Genomic DNA, 14,124 nt, shown 5'->3' on the forward strand with positions numbered 1-14,124 from the left:
GACACCAGCACCTGCGATCCTGGGAAAGGGGATGTAATCAGGAGGGCTTCCTGGAGGAGATGAGGCCAGACTTGAACGCATTCCCTTCTCTCAAAGGGAGATGCGTTCCGGGCGGTGGATGCAAAAGCGGGAAGGCTGAAGGCCCTGGCCTTTGCCCTTCGGCCACCCACAGACTGCCTGCTTGCCCGCCGGCCTGCCGGGGAGCTTCCGGAAACACAACCCCAGCTGTCCCGCCCTGTGTGAAGCCCGCCAGTAACTGACCCTGGGAGGAGGCTGGCCCTTCCTACTCAGCCTTCACGCTCTCCCAGCACTTTTCCAATTGCAGGCTGTGACCCATCGGTGGGTGTGAAATTGATTTCGTGGGGTCAGGAACAGCATTTGAAAATGGAGGGAAGAGGATGGAATAGAATGGTTGCAAATGTCATACTCGCGCACTGGAGTGTGATGAGTTCTTGTCAACCCTAGCTGCGCCGTAGAACCCATGGGCGTTTCTAAATCTCACTGCCCGGGCCATATCCCAGACCAGAGGCCCCGGTGTAGGGCCCAGGGGTGGGGGTCTTCCCAGGAGCTTCTGATGCCAGCAGAGCTTGAGAAACCCTGAACCAGACGGGCCATCTTTGCTAGTGACTCTCCCACTGGGGGCTCCAGCTGTCGGGCCAAAGGTTCTCAGAGTTTAATGAGCATGGAAAACATTGGTTCTCAAAGTGTGGTCCCTGGACCAGCAGCATCAGCCCCAGAGGAGAACAGACCTGTTAGCAATGCAGATTTCCAGGCCCCGCCCCAAATCGGCTGACTCTGACACTGGGGTTGGGACCTGCGATTGGTGTTATAATGAGCCTGCCAAGCGTAAGAACCACTGACCTGACCTTGACCATCAGGCCCCTCTGTGCGAAGGTCACCTGTATCTTCCAACCACAGTTTCTGCTTCTGGAAAGGTTTCCAGAGGATGTACTAGTCAGCTCAGGCGGCCACAGCAAAGGACCCCGGACCGGGGGGGCTCAGACAATAGCAAGTTATTGTCTTGTTGTTCTGGAGGCTGGCAGTCTGAGGTGAATGCCTTCGGTGTCATCCTTGCGATCCGATCAGCCTTGTGTCTTAAATGGTTGGTTTCTCCCGAGGCCCCTCTCCTTGGCTGGCAGACGGGACGGCCGCCTTCTCCCTGCGTCCTTTCGTGGTCACCCTTCTGTGTATGTCTGCATCCTAATCACCACTTCTGATAAGGGCACCGGTTCACCTTAATGACTTCGTTTTGACCTAATTGCCTCTGTAAAGACCCTAGTCTCCTTCTTTCCAGGCCCCAAGTGCAGCGAGGGGATATTCTGGAACTAAGCCCTCTGGACGCTCTGACCGCCACGATGCTCATTGCACCCTCTCCTGAAAGCAGACCCTCTGGTTCTGATTCTTGCCTGGGCTGGAGGGGTGGGTTTGAGGAGGTGTGTGCCCTTCTTGAAACAGTATTCGAGATGCCCTATAAGAGACAGAATACCCCTCACCTGCTCTGACTTCTCTGAAGGACCTTTCCCAGTCACATTGTGCCACCAGATGGGCTGAGTATCCAGGAGGGGTATATGATTGTTTTCGTTCACTTCTTTAAAAATCTTCTTTGGGGGCGCCTGGGCGGTTCAGTCCGTTAAGCGTCTGCCTTTCGGCTCAGGTCATGATCCCAGGGTCCTGGGATCGAGCCCACGCGTCGGGCCCCCTGCTCAGTGGGGAGTCGGCTTCTCCCTCTGCCTCTGCTTCACAACGTCCCCCCTGCCCCCACCCCCCAGCGCTCATGCTCTCTCTCTCTCTATCTCAAATAAATAAATAAAATCTTTTAAAAAAAATTCTTTGATTCAGGCTGAGCTGCCCACTCTTCTCCCATCAGCCCAGACTAGTGAGACCTCTGGCCCCCCAGAACTGTGTGAGAGCTCATGATATAGAAAAAAGGCATCTGAGAGTGTTCACGGGAGGCCCGGCAGGGGGGGTCAGGCAGAAGAAGTGCCGGGGGGGCCAGCCCAGGAAGGCTTCCCAGAGGAGGTGACATATGGCTTCGGATTCTATACTGAGCTCTTGCCACCGGACCCTAACTGGTTTAATCTCCAGACAGATGGCAGACGTGCTGTTATTCCCTAGTATTAACCGTATTTTTTAAATTCTGTATTTTTGACGCCTTGCTATCTTGGCGTCTTGTTGACCCTGGAGAGACCACCCCTCCCAGGGCTAGCTAATTCCTACGGATAGCAAACAACTTCTCTGGGGCATGCTTTTCATGAACAAACTAACCAATCCAGAGCCCGCACCTCAACCACCAGCTTGACGGGGCTCTCCTGCTCCAGGCCGTTATCCACCTGCCCTAATCACCACATGGCCAGGCATCAGACAATTAGGGGCGGTTTCTACACCCAAAGGCCCACTTGAGTTATTCAAAGTAGCCAATCCTGAGCCTGCTCATCCAGCCTCACCTGCACATCCAGCCTCACCCGCTCCTTCCCACGGCAACCACAGCAAAGCCTCCTGGCCCCCGTTCCTTCCCCACGGCCTCCTGACTAGCCCTGATGCTTCCCCGTGTGTGGCCCTGCACGGCGTGCCCCTTTCTCCTGGGATCTGGGAGAACAACCTTTTCAATGGGGTCGTCTCCTGATCTGTGGGACTCACCATACCTGACCTATATTTCGGACCATCCTCCTCGCATTTTCGAAAGAGCAGACTGAGGCCCAGAGAGGTTAAGTAACTTGCCCCAGGTCCTACAGCTAGTCGTGGCAGACGGGATTTGAACCTCGTCCCAAGCCCAGCATCTCTCTGCAGTCCCTGTCCTCAGACGGAGCGAAGCCCGGGAGGGAGCGGGGAGGAAGGGTGGTGTTTGAGAGGGGCCCAGCGCACCTGTCCTGGAGTTGGCCCTTTGCACTGGGGGCTCCCCCACCCCCTGCCCAGTCCGTGCTTTCTCCAGGTTGGCCCATCGCGTTTCATCTCTGGATTCTTGAGGGAGGTGGGGAGAGAGGTGGGGGTGAAACACCAGCTCCTGGGGAAGAGGGGGCTGACCTGCCTTAAAGCCCGGCCCCACTCCCTCTGGATGTCTAGAATTTCTTTCACAGCCAGGAACTCCTTGGGGGATGGGGCCATGTCCGGACCCTACCGCGTCCCCAGCACCCATCTTGACCGGACCCAGAATAACATACCTGGATGAGGGCAAATAAATGCATGGATGTCTCCTGCACTCTGTCCCTTTCTCTCTCTCTCTCTCGTTTTGTGTCTCTCCGTGTGCTTATCTGTTTCTCCTGCCAGTCTCTGAGTGTTCCTGCCTGTGTCTTTCTCTGCCTCCGGGGGCTTCACTTCTGTGGGGCCTGAGACTTTTAAGTCCCCGGGTTTGCATTAAGTAGTTTAGCCTATGCAGAGAGCCCGACGCGGGGCTCGTCCCCAGGACCCCAGGATCATGAGCCGAGCCGATGGCAGACCCTCAACCGAATGAGCCACCCAGGCATCCCCCCACAAGAGCATTTCCAAGTGAGAACAGCACATGCGAAGTGCACAAAGCTTAGGTGGGCAGCTTGAGGATTTTTACCTGTCTATATACTGTACCACCACCCCCCACATCTACATCTAGAACATTTCCAGCCCAGCAGGGACTCTGTGCCCTTTCCAGGTGGTACCCGCTGGAGATCACCGCTCAGCTAATGTCTACCACCACAGATTAACTTCGCCTGTTCTTGGACTTTGCAGTGGGTCGAGTGGTGTCCCCCAAAAGATATGTTCACATCCTAATCCCTGGTGCCTGCGAATGTGACCTTATTTGGAAATACAGTCTTTGCAGATATAATCAAATTAGGATGAGATCATACTGGATTAGTGTGGGTCCTAAATACAGTGACTGGTGCTTTTAGGAGGCCCTCTGAAGACATAGGGACATAGAGACACAGGGAGGAAGACAGACATGTAAAGACAGAGGCAGAGATTAGAGTGAATCACTTATGAGCCAAGGAATGCCAACGATGGCCATTGACCGCCAGAAGCTAGGAAGCGGCGAGGAAGTGTTCTTCCTTGGAGCATTCAGGAGAGTTGTAAGCCTTCTACCACCTTGATTTTGGACTTCTGGCCCCAGCACTGTGAGAGAATACATTTCTGTTGTTCTAAGACACCCCATTTGTGGTGACTTGTTACAGCAGCCCCAGGAAACTCATACAAACTTTGTATGAATGGAACTCCACAGCCTGTGCTTTGGTGTCTGATTTCCTTTTCTCACATCATGTCTTGTGAGATTTATCCATGTTCCTGTGTGTAACAACAGTGCACTCTTTTTCATTGCTGGCTGGTAGTGTTCCATCTTATGAATATACCACGATTTATTTACCCATTCTCATGTTCATGTACAGTTGGGTCGTTTCCTTTTTTTTCTTCTTTTTTGCTATTATGAATAATGTTGCCAGAGACATTCCTGCCTTTTGTGGATGTATGTCCTCATTTCTCATGGGTATAGACGTAGGAGTGTAAGTGCTGAGTTTTATGGTAATTATATGGATAATTTTTTGAGGAACTTCCAGACAGCTAAACAGTGGTTGTACGGGGGAGCCTGGCTGCCTCAGTTGGAGGAGCGTGTGACTCTTGATCTCAGGGCTGTGAGTTCGAGCCTCACGTAAAGACCTCCAGTTGGTCTTTATCCTGCCAACACTTAGAATTGTCAAGTCGTTAAATTTTAGCCATCTTGTTGGGTACATAAGGGTATCTCATTGTGATTTTTAGCTTTCATTTCCCTGATGAGTAATGATCGTGAACACTTTTCATTTGCCCCTTGGGCATTTGAACATCCTTGTTTGTGAAGTGCCTGTTCAATCTTGTCCGTTTTTGAAAATCGGGTTGTTTATTATTTTCCCATTGAGTTGTAGACATTCTTTATATATGCTGTTACGATTCCGTCATTGGTTATATGTATCAGAAAGACCTTCTCCCACTCTGTGGCTTGCCTTTCTTTTAATGTGGTCTTTTGGTGAATGGACGTTCTTGACTTTTGATGAAGTCAAATTTATCAGTCTTTTCTCTAGGGGTTAGTGCTTTTTCTGTCCTGTTGGGGAAATCTTTGCCTACCCGAAGTTTATGAAGTTATTCTCCTAGGGTTTTTTTTTTTTTTTTAGAAGCTTTATAGTTTTACTTGTAACTTTTAACGTTGACCCAAGAGCATTTTAAATCTCAGAGGACCAGGCTTCAGCCTGCCCGCACGCCCCCCTCCCCAAGCCTGGTGGCCCCAGCGTCTGGGAAAACGCCCTCCCTCCTGGGTCACCAGCTGCCCTGCCTCTTTCCCTGGCCCCAGCTCTTCCTCCAGGCCCTGGAATCAATAAAAGCTCTGAGCTGCCTGTGGTTCTTGGAATCAGCGCTTGTTCCAACCTCCGTCAGGATTCAGGCAGCGAGTGGGGTCCCCCATCCCCTCTCCATATGCACCGCTTTTCCCATCGGGTGTGGGACAAGCTCACCCGTTCACACAGCTCCAAGGGCCCCCAGACTGAGTCTCCAGGGAGGCTTCTTACCTGATATTTCCTCACCCTCCCTAAACCCACCCCACCATCTGGAAACTTCACTGGTTCATCATAGAGTCAAAGCTAGAGGAGCTTGTCCCCCCTCAGGATGGCAAATAGGTTCCATCACCAACCACGACGACTGCCTGGTGGCGGTGGCCCGGAAGGGTGTTAAGTAGGATCCCGATTTAGCTAGTGAGAACCATATAGTGGCTTGGTAACATATGCCTCGGGGCAGGCACGGGGTTTGTGCCTTTAATATCTCTGATCTAGTCTGAGGCCCCATTAGGATTAATCCAAAGGAGAGTTTCAAGGACGCACTCGAGGGCACTCAGGGATTAATTAGGAGGTCGGGTTTGGAAGCGCTGGCATGATCCGCTCAGCAGAGGGGTGCCTACTCTTCCGTCAGCAAATACTGATAGAACACGTGCTATATTCCAGACCCCCTGTGCTGGGCATGGAGAGCATAATGGTGGGTAAGACCTACTCTGGCGTGGACCTAGTTCCACGTGCTTTTCTCGATGCCAATATTCGATACAGAAAACGAGCCCGTCGGGGGCTTCACGTGATGGCCGTGTGCTCACCGCCTCCTCCCTCCAACCCCGGTCCTTGCGGTGGGATCACAGCATGTCTCAAGAATGGAACTTGGTGGCTAACTGCTCCCCCGCCCCCGCTTGAACTATGTCTCTGCAGGTGACTTTCAGGAAGGAGATCCACAAGCAAGGCCTGTGAGCCAAAGGGTGTGAAAACCCTTTAAACAGACCAGGGGGGCTCTGGGGTGTCTAAAATAGTCCTTGGGGACTGCTTGGGCACTGTTCCAAGGCGAGCCCCCTGGTCCTGCTCTGCTGCACCGCCTCAGGGTTCTCCACCCTTCTCCAGCTGTGACATACACGTGTAGACACACACACACACACACGCACGCACGCACGCACACACGGGGATGTGAACACAGACAGGCACAGTCTCTCTCTCTCTCTCTCTCTTCCCCACCCATGGGGTAGTCAAAAGCCTGGGCTTACTGATTTCAGGTTCAAGTCCCCACTGTCCCACTTTGAGCTGTTTGCCCCTGGGTGAGCTGCCCACCCCGAGCCTCAGCTTCCCCACCGATCAGAGGGGGTTGGTGAGGAGCCAAGGAGCACGCTCGGAGCAGCTCCCCCCTGCCCCCCGCCCGCGGCCCCGCTCAGGTCACTGGCTCAGGGCTAGTGCAAGAAACGGGGGCCCCTGGGGCTCCGCAGGACATTCATCTCTGTGCCCCCTGCCCAGAGCTCGGCACTGAGCCGGGGATGTGGTGGAGACTCAGTCAAGGCCTGTCACAGGAGGGAGGGCCAGGACTTTGTTCTCAATCTTCTGGTGGTTTTCCTTCTGGGAAAGCCTTAATCTGTTTCAGAGGCATAAAGGGGCATAAATTCCATCTGTTTCTGGACCAGCTAAGCTGGGAGAAGGCTGCTGGGGCCTCCGCTGGACGCGAGGGGCCCCGGGAAGCGAGCCCCAACCTGCTGTATGGCCGCTGACCAGAACCCAGCCGGGTCTCCGTTGCCCTCCTGGGCCCCATGTTCTGTGCTTCCATCATGTCCGCCGCCCTGGCTGGGCCCTGGCCAAGCCCTCACTCGCTGGTGAGGGCCAAGCCAGGGCCGTGCCAGGCTCAGCGAGGCCCTTGGCCAAGAACAGCAGAGCCGTCCTCAGGAAAGCTGGGGATTAAGCCACAGGCCAGCAGGGACTCAGGTATCCCCCTCCTGCCCCAGCCCAGGGCTGTGGTGTCAAGGGACCGGCGCGAGCCACCCACCCGGGGACGTGGGGACACAGCACTGCCTGGGCCAGCTTGCTCGAGGACAACCTTCAGGAAGAAGCCGAGGCCATGTGCCTCCTGCCTCCTGTCTCCAATAGTCCTAGGTCCCCCGGGGCCTGGAGCGCTCTCTCCCCCCCAGCCCGGGGCCAGACTGGACCCTGGGTGACAACCGCCTAGCTCCTGTCCCTGAGGCCAGGCTGTGCCCTGCCCCAGACTTGGGATCTCAGCTCCTCTGAGTCTCCTGGGGTGGGGGCCGACCCAAAGGAATGGGGAGGAGGAAGTGGATGGCCCTGAGCAGACAGTCCCTTCTGCTGGGGCCACCTCTGGGCCGAGCCGGGGTAGTGTGGGGTCGACGGCCTGGCCATGCTGTGGACTGTGGGGCAAGGGGCAGAGACTCCAGCACCTTTCGTGGGCTGGGGAGGTACCCACCTTGCTTGGGCATGAGTCCAAGTGCTCAGGCTCTCCTCCTCGCCTGGGCTTCTGTGAATTTTACTCCCATCTAGAGTGCGTTTCTCCATTTCCTGTCCTGTCCAGATCTAACTCATCCTTCAGGACTTGCTTGCCTCTGGGGGCCTTCTGTGACCTTGGGCTGGGTTGAGGTCTCCCTCCTGTGCCCCATGGCCCTACTGGTGTGACATCGATCACCTGGACGGCCACCATCTGCAGACATCTGTGTCTCCCTTAGACAGGAGCCCCTTCGAGGCCACCCCTCCTGCCTCCACTCCCCAGCCTCCTTCTCTTGACCTTAATGCTCTCATTGCCCTCTGGGCTCTGCCTGGCCCTGGCTGGGCCCCACCAGAGCAGGTGGCCGCCCGACCTGGCCTGGTCCTCTGTCTGGGCCTCCTCTAGGCCCCTCCCTGTGGGCTCAGGAGGGTGGGGGTGTCTGCAGGGACGCTGACTCAGATGTTATTTTGGGCTCCCCTTGGGCCCGGCAAGCTCTGGGGCCTCAGGCCTGTTTAGACGGCTGGGCCGGATGTGACCAACTCCAGGCACTCGGTTCTCCACAGCGCTGGGGGAGAGTCAGGCCAAGGCAAATGCCGGCTGGGCAGGGGTCAGGCAGGAAGGACAGGCCTGGCAGGTCAGGGGATCCAAAGGGTCAATGAGGCCCTGCTCACCTCAGACCTTGTTCTTAGCTCCAGGGGCTCCAGCCGAGGCCCTGGGCTGGGGGGCAGGTGCGCCAGTCCTTGAGAGGTCGTAGTCTGGTAGAGTCACGGTCTCAGAATCGCCCAAAGTAGGATGCGAGTCAGAGCAGCCGGGCCTCAGAGGCCATGGCCTTGACGCCCCTCACATAGATATACACCTGTGCCCCAATGGCAGGGGTCGGTGGCCCATCCCAGTCTGGGTCTCTGACCGGGCCCCTCCCCGGTTAGAGGATCTGAGCAGATCTGAGAAGCTGCTCAGATGAAAGCCAAGAGGCAGGTGCCCCATGGGCCCTGGGCAAGCTCCTCCCCACAGCAGGCCCCAGCTTTTTTGCCGGTGGAAAGAGGTGTTGGTTTCACCACCCTTTGGATCCTGGCAGCCGGTTAATTGGTGAGCCAGGACAACCCCAGGTCTGCGGTTCTGGTGTGGCCTTCCAGACAGGGGCAGCTGGTGCCTCTTTCCCTGAAGTCATCCGTCCTCAGCCTCTGCCCCGGGCCCTAGCCCGGAAATGTCTAAGGAAACATGAAAATCCTTGAGCTCTGTCCACCATGTCCAAATTGAAAGCAGAAGAGCCTGGAACTCGGCTGTTAACTCCCGCAGAGCAGGTGACCAGCCTAGGGCTGTGGCCGGGGGCCCAGGTGGCCCTCGGGGCCGCCCGCTCTGGGGGCTCCATTGCTGGCACGATCAGGACCGGTTGGCGGGTGGGTGCGCAGTGTCAGCCAACCTCACACCTGGGCCCAGGGACACAAAGACCTGTTGCCTCGACGGGAGGACTTCTGGAGGGAGGGTTGGCTACGGCGGAGCTACTGGGTCACTGACGCTCCAGCCGCCCCGGGGAACCAGGGAAGCACCCCCACACACACACATACCCTGGAATGTTCCAGAGCCACCGGAGGGCTGGGCCCAGGTTCCCCACTGGAGAGGGGAAGAATGCAGTGCTCCCCACCCCCCCATTACCTTGATCGGTCACCTGCAGCACAAGGCCAGGGACCAAGGTGAGATGAGAGAGGGCCGGAGGCGAAGAAGAAGCTGGGGAACGGTCAGAGGGGGCATCCCAGGCCCTGTAGCTGGCTTCTGGGCTCAGAGCAGGAGGAAGGAGGAAGCTCTTGCAGGCGAGTGGCCAGCAGGTACACAGGCTGTGTCCCTGCCATGAGGTGTGGGCGTGGGGATACTGGTGGGGCCCTTTCTGTGCTGTTGGTATGAGCTGTCTAGGCCAAGACTCAAAGTTTCTAACTCTAGACCCTTTGGAGTTGGAAGGCCCTGAGGGAGCCCATTGTATGGAGGCTAAGACTGAGGCTTGCAGAGCTGCGTGGCTTGCCCAAAGTCAGTGCGCGTGGCTAGTAGGGAAACCAGCATCCACGTCTCTGTCTCCCAGACTCAAAGACAGTGCTTGGCCAAGCAGGGCCTGGATGTGGGTAGGGGCAGTTGACCTCCATTCTCAGCAAACTGCCCCCTATGGAAACCTGATCCCAACCCCAGAGATATTCCCACCAGCCCTCCGGGCAGGTGGTGGAGATGGGTGGCCTTCCAGGGCCCGGAGGGGGCCCTTTGGACTGAGGACACGGCTGGCCCAGGCAGCTCAGCGTCCCGGCAGCCACCCAAGTATGTGGACGGCAGTGTGGACAGTGTTCCTGCCACGTTCCCAGAGCACGCACCAAGGAAAACATGGAATGTTTCTTGGATGACACAGTCTCCATCCAAAGTCATGCATTCCTGTGGGAGGGCAGTGAGGAGGGGTCGTGGCTGTCTGCAGGGGCGAGGGCCCTGCCTCAGCACGCACAGTCCTGTCTGCAGACGTGGGTCCCCAGGTTGTTGTGCCCACGGCCAAGGGAATCTGTGCTGGACGCAGCGGCGGGCGGCCGTGCCATCGGCATGAGCCTGTGGTGTCTACATTGTCAGTCAGCAGACACCGGCCTTCTGCGTACGGCTGACAGCCTGGTTCTGCTCCGGGGCGCTCAGCTGTACATCGCCCTGCCCCACGTGGACAACTAGTATGCCCCTGCCTATGTGTATCTTCGGCTCTGAGCAGGTAGCCGGTGCAGCCCTTGACCTTGCCCACACTGACTTTCCCTCGTTCCTGTGTCCTGACCGGGCCCCTGCTGGTAGGTCCTGTGCCCATACCGAGGCCGGGTGTGTCCTCAACCTGTTCTGGACACAGGGCCAGGGAGTCAACCAGCTTGGGCTCGACCACTGTTTGAGCTGGGCTTGGATGCTATGTACCGCTGCCCCCACCTCTAGCCTCAGGCTCCCCCTCTCTCAGCAGTCCTGGGCATTCCCTTCACATGACCACTGTGATCAGGATGGAGGGCAATGGGCCAGGACTGGGTTGTGCGGGACCACGGAGAGTGGGCAGTTGAGGGGGTTTTGATGGAGACCCCATCCTTTCTGTGTTCCAGGGCAGGGGCCTCTTCACAAAAGGAGGGAGGCTCTGGCCTTGACCTTGGAGATTCTGAGTCCTGGACAGCCCAAGGTGGACGTTGGGGACCCAGAGAGGGCACACAGGAGGCATCTACCCTCGAGAAGCCCTGTCAAAGGAGGTACACTCTGACCAAGAGGGCTGGGATGACGTTGGGGGGCTGGGGAAGCTGAGGGATGCGCTTTCTCTACCTTTGAGCTGCAGTGATGACTCGGAAAGAGCGGACCTTATGAGATGGGTTTTGAGGGTTGAATAGGAGTTTGCCAGCAGATTAGCGTGGAGGATTTTAGAGCTAAGGCATCATGGGTGCCAAGGCCCCAAGGTGTCAAGAAGTGTGGGCATACCCTGAGAAATGCAGGAGGTCGGGAAAGCTGAGCTTGAGAAGGGCCATGGTGAGCCACGAGGGAGGGGAGCCTAATGTGGTCTGGGGGCAGTGATGAAGAAAAGCCTGGAGTCAGGGAAAATTCTGGAGCAGGTTTGCCTTGAGAGAGAAAGCAGAGTTGGGCAGGGTTCAGTGATGCCGGAGAATCTAAGTGGGAGGGATGGGGATGGTCTGAGTGGTGGCGCGGAGGTGGCAGCATGGGGAAGGACGAGGGGTTCAGGCCGTCTGGTGGGGAAAGCAAGGCCAGGCCCTGGAAGATCCTGATGTTTCCTCCCATCCAAGATGGCTGCCCCGTCCTGCCCCAGTCTGGGCGTCTCTGGCTGGAACAGGGAAACTGGGGTGCCCCCGCACTATGGTTTACATCACTCACATACTTCTGGGCTCTTATCTGCGAGGGTCTGTCGTGCGTGCCCACCTTGCCAAGTGGCCCCATCACTGCCGGCCTCATAAATCAGGCCTGTTTCTCTCCAACACCTCCCTGCTCCCACCACACCCTCCTGGTGCTGCCTGCGCCGCCCTGAGTTCCAGCCAGCTGGGGAGGCAGAGAGGGGCCCAGAGGCAAGACTCCGCCCTGCCCAGGAGCTCCTGCTTTGCAGGGAGGATGTCCTGGGTGACCTGGTTTTCAGGAAGCATTCCCAAAGATCTCCAAAGACTGTTCCCGTGGCTGCCCTGCTTCCCGGCTCCTGGGGGGTGGTGGTCGTCAAGCCTGTCGCTCCCTGTAGGGGCCTGACCCAGGGTAAGGTCAGGAGCAGGCAGATCCTACTTGCCACTCTCAGGAGGCTGGAAACCAGCCTTCTTAGAAACTCCTAGGACTATCTATACTCCACACGAATTACAGCCCCCGTCACTGCTCTTTAGGGCCTCATGTCCCCTGTCTGTAAAATGGGTACATTCACTCCTTAATTCAACAAACACTTACTGTGTGCCAGGCCCTGGGTATGGAGATAAACCAAGCAGAGCCTCAGCCCTAGTCCAGCAAGGAGACTATTGCAGCGGAGGAATGGGGTGCTCTGAGGTGAGCATGGGGCTGTGAGAGCCCAGAGGAGGCACTGATCCTGACTTGGCAATCCAAGAAGGCTTCCTGGAGGAGAAGACCTTCTAGCCCCGTCTTCAAGGACAAAGAGAAGTTTGCTAGTTCAAAGGGAGAGAGGGGGCATTGCAATCGGGGTGACCACAATTCAGAAAGCACAGAAGCAAGACGGAGCAGGCTAGGCTTGGGGTGGGGAGCTTGCAAGCTGGGGGGGGGTGCTGGATCCTGCCAGGCATGGATGGAATGCCAGACTGAGGAGTTTGACCGTCTTCACGGAGGTCACTGGGAGCCATGCAAGGGTCGTAGCGGGGGCAGCATGATCAGATTTGCATCCTGGATTGACCCTCGGGCCCTTGTCTCCTCCGTGCAGAACGTCACACCAGTGGTACTGAGAAAGGGGCTTCGGGGTCCAGGTGGTTTCGCCAAGGAGGCATCACTCGATCTGGGCCTCCAAGGAGAAGGAACTCTGCACAGTGGCATCCGGCCCACACCTGTGTCCCCACGGCTGGCACAGACTCAGGGCTTGAGAAGGGAGCAGGCAGAGGGGGATGTGTCCCTTCTTGGAAAGATGGACGGTTTGGGTCTCCCGCCGTGCCTAGGCCATGCCCCATCCACACCGGCTCTGCTGGCCCAAGGCCTGCAGGGCCACGGCTCAGGAGGCTCGTCTTCCTGGCCCCAAGGCGACTGTTTGCCCCCAGCACCTGCACCTACCTTGCTTTCCCACCAGGCGTTTCTAGAAAGGGCTGGGCAAGGCTTGGGTCCCATCCCTCTGGTCTCTGATTTTTTTTTTTTTTTTGAGTTTAAATGCATTTTATTTTTAGACAACCTACATGACATGTTTTTTTCTTAAAAACAATGCCTCTGCTCCAAATAAATCAGGGTCAAAACAAATGAAGAGCTCAAGATGCCATCAGTCCCATCTGTCTAAGTCCTGGTGTCGTGTGGATGAAGAGGAGCAGCCCGTTACGGCAACAGGTGACACATCCAAAGTCATGGCCCAATTCATTAACATCTCTCCATTTCTAAACCATCGTTAAAGAAAATCATATATGGGGTCACACCATCCTCACGGTAGTCCAGCAGAGCAACCATGCCATCTGGATTCATGTTTTCACCAATAAAGAACTGGTAGTTTTTGAAATTAGCAAGGATGTGCTTGATTTGTTCTGCAGCCCCTGTCATAGAAGGCTTTACTCTTTCTGGCCTCTGTTCTTCAAGTTTGCCTTTGATTGATTTCGTGTAATCTTTGATGTACTTCTTGTAGGCTTCTTTTGTGAAGCTGGTTTCCTTCCCCTCCACCTCCAGGCACAGCCCATCCGCCATCTCCCGGATCTTGTAGATGTCGGAGAACATCTCATCGTGGCTGATGAGGTCCCGGTAGATGATCATGATGACGGCTGGAGAGAGACGACGGCGGCACTACCTTAGCAGAAGCCGGGAGCTCTGAGCGAGCGCGGTGCAGCCGGAGCGGCACTCGGGGGGGAGGGGAGGGCGGAGCGGGCGGGAAAGGCCCTGGTCTCTGATTCTTAAGCTGCCCAACGTTGAAGGCGTCCCTCTTGGAGCTCAGCAAATGCCCCCAGGGCCACCCCGGACTCTGGGAGGACCACAGCTGCAGTGGGCCTGAGGCATTTATTCTCTGGAAAAATCTCCTTCTAGGCTCTTCTTCCCAGCGGTGGCACCGGCAGCTGGGGTCAGGGCAGAAGGAGGGTGGGGCAGGCTGTTGCCCGCATCAACCCCAGAGAGGGCTTCTCGTGGCTGGGAGAGCAGGGACTGGAAAGGGGGTTTCAAGAAGTTTTCGGCGGGCGGGGTGGGGGGCCCTGGCCGAGTTCTGTAGGCCGACTGCGTGCTCTCAACACAAATGTGAATCTTCACAAACAACGCATTTGT

General features: G+C 56.6%; 1 protein-coding gene across 1 annotated transcript; it reads right to left on the bottom strand.

The window, feature by feature from the left end:
- Nucleotides 1–13,232: 13,232 nt before the first annotated feature.
- LOC114214453 (translationally-controlled tumor protein-like) lies at nucleotides 13,233–13,719 on the bottom strand. Its single transcript, XM_088017146.1, has one exon. It carries the CDS (start codon nucleotides 13,624–13,626, stop codon nucleotides 13,243–13,245), a length of 384 nt encoding a protein of 127 aa, XP_087873272.1. The 5' UTR covers nucleotides 13,627–13,719; the 3' UTR covers nucleotides 13,233–13,242.
- Between the last annotated feature and the right edge of the window lie 405 nt (nucleotides 13,720–14,124).

The sequence above is a fragment of the Eumetopias jubatus genome, unplaced genomic scaffold, assembly GCF_037043125.1.
Source record: "Eumetopias jubatus isolate StellerSeaLion01/CBP00866 unplaced genomic scaffold, mEumJub1_p1.0 scaffold_12, whole genome shotgun sequence".
NCBI lineage: Eukaryota > Metazoa > Chordata > Mammalia > Carnivora > Otariidae > Eumetopias > Eumetopias jubatus.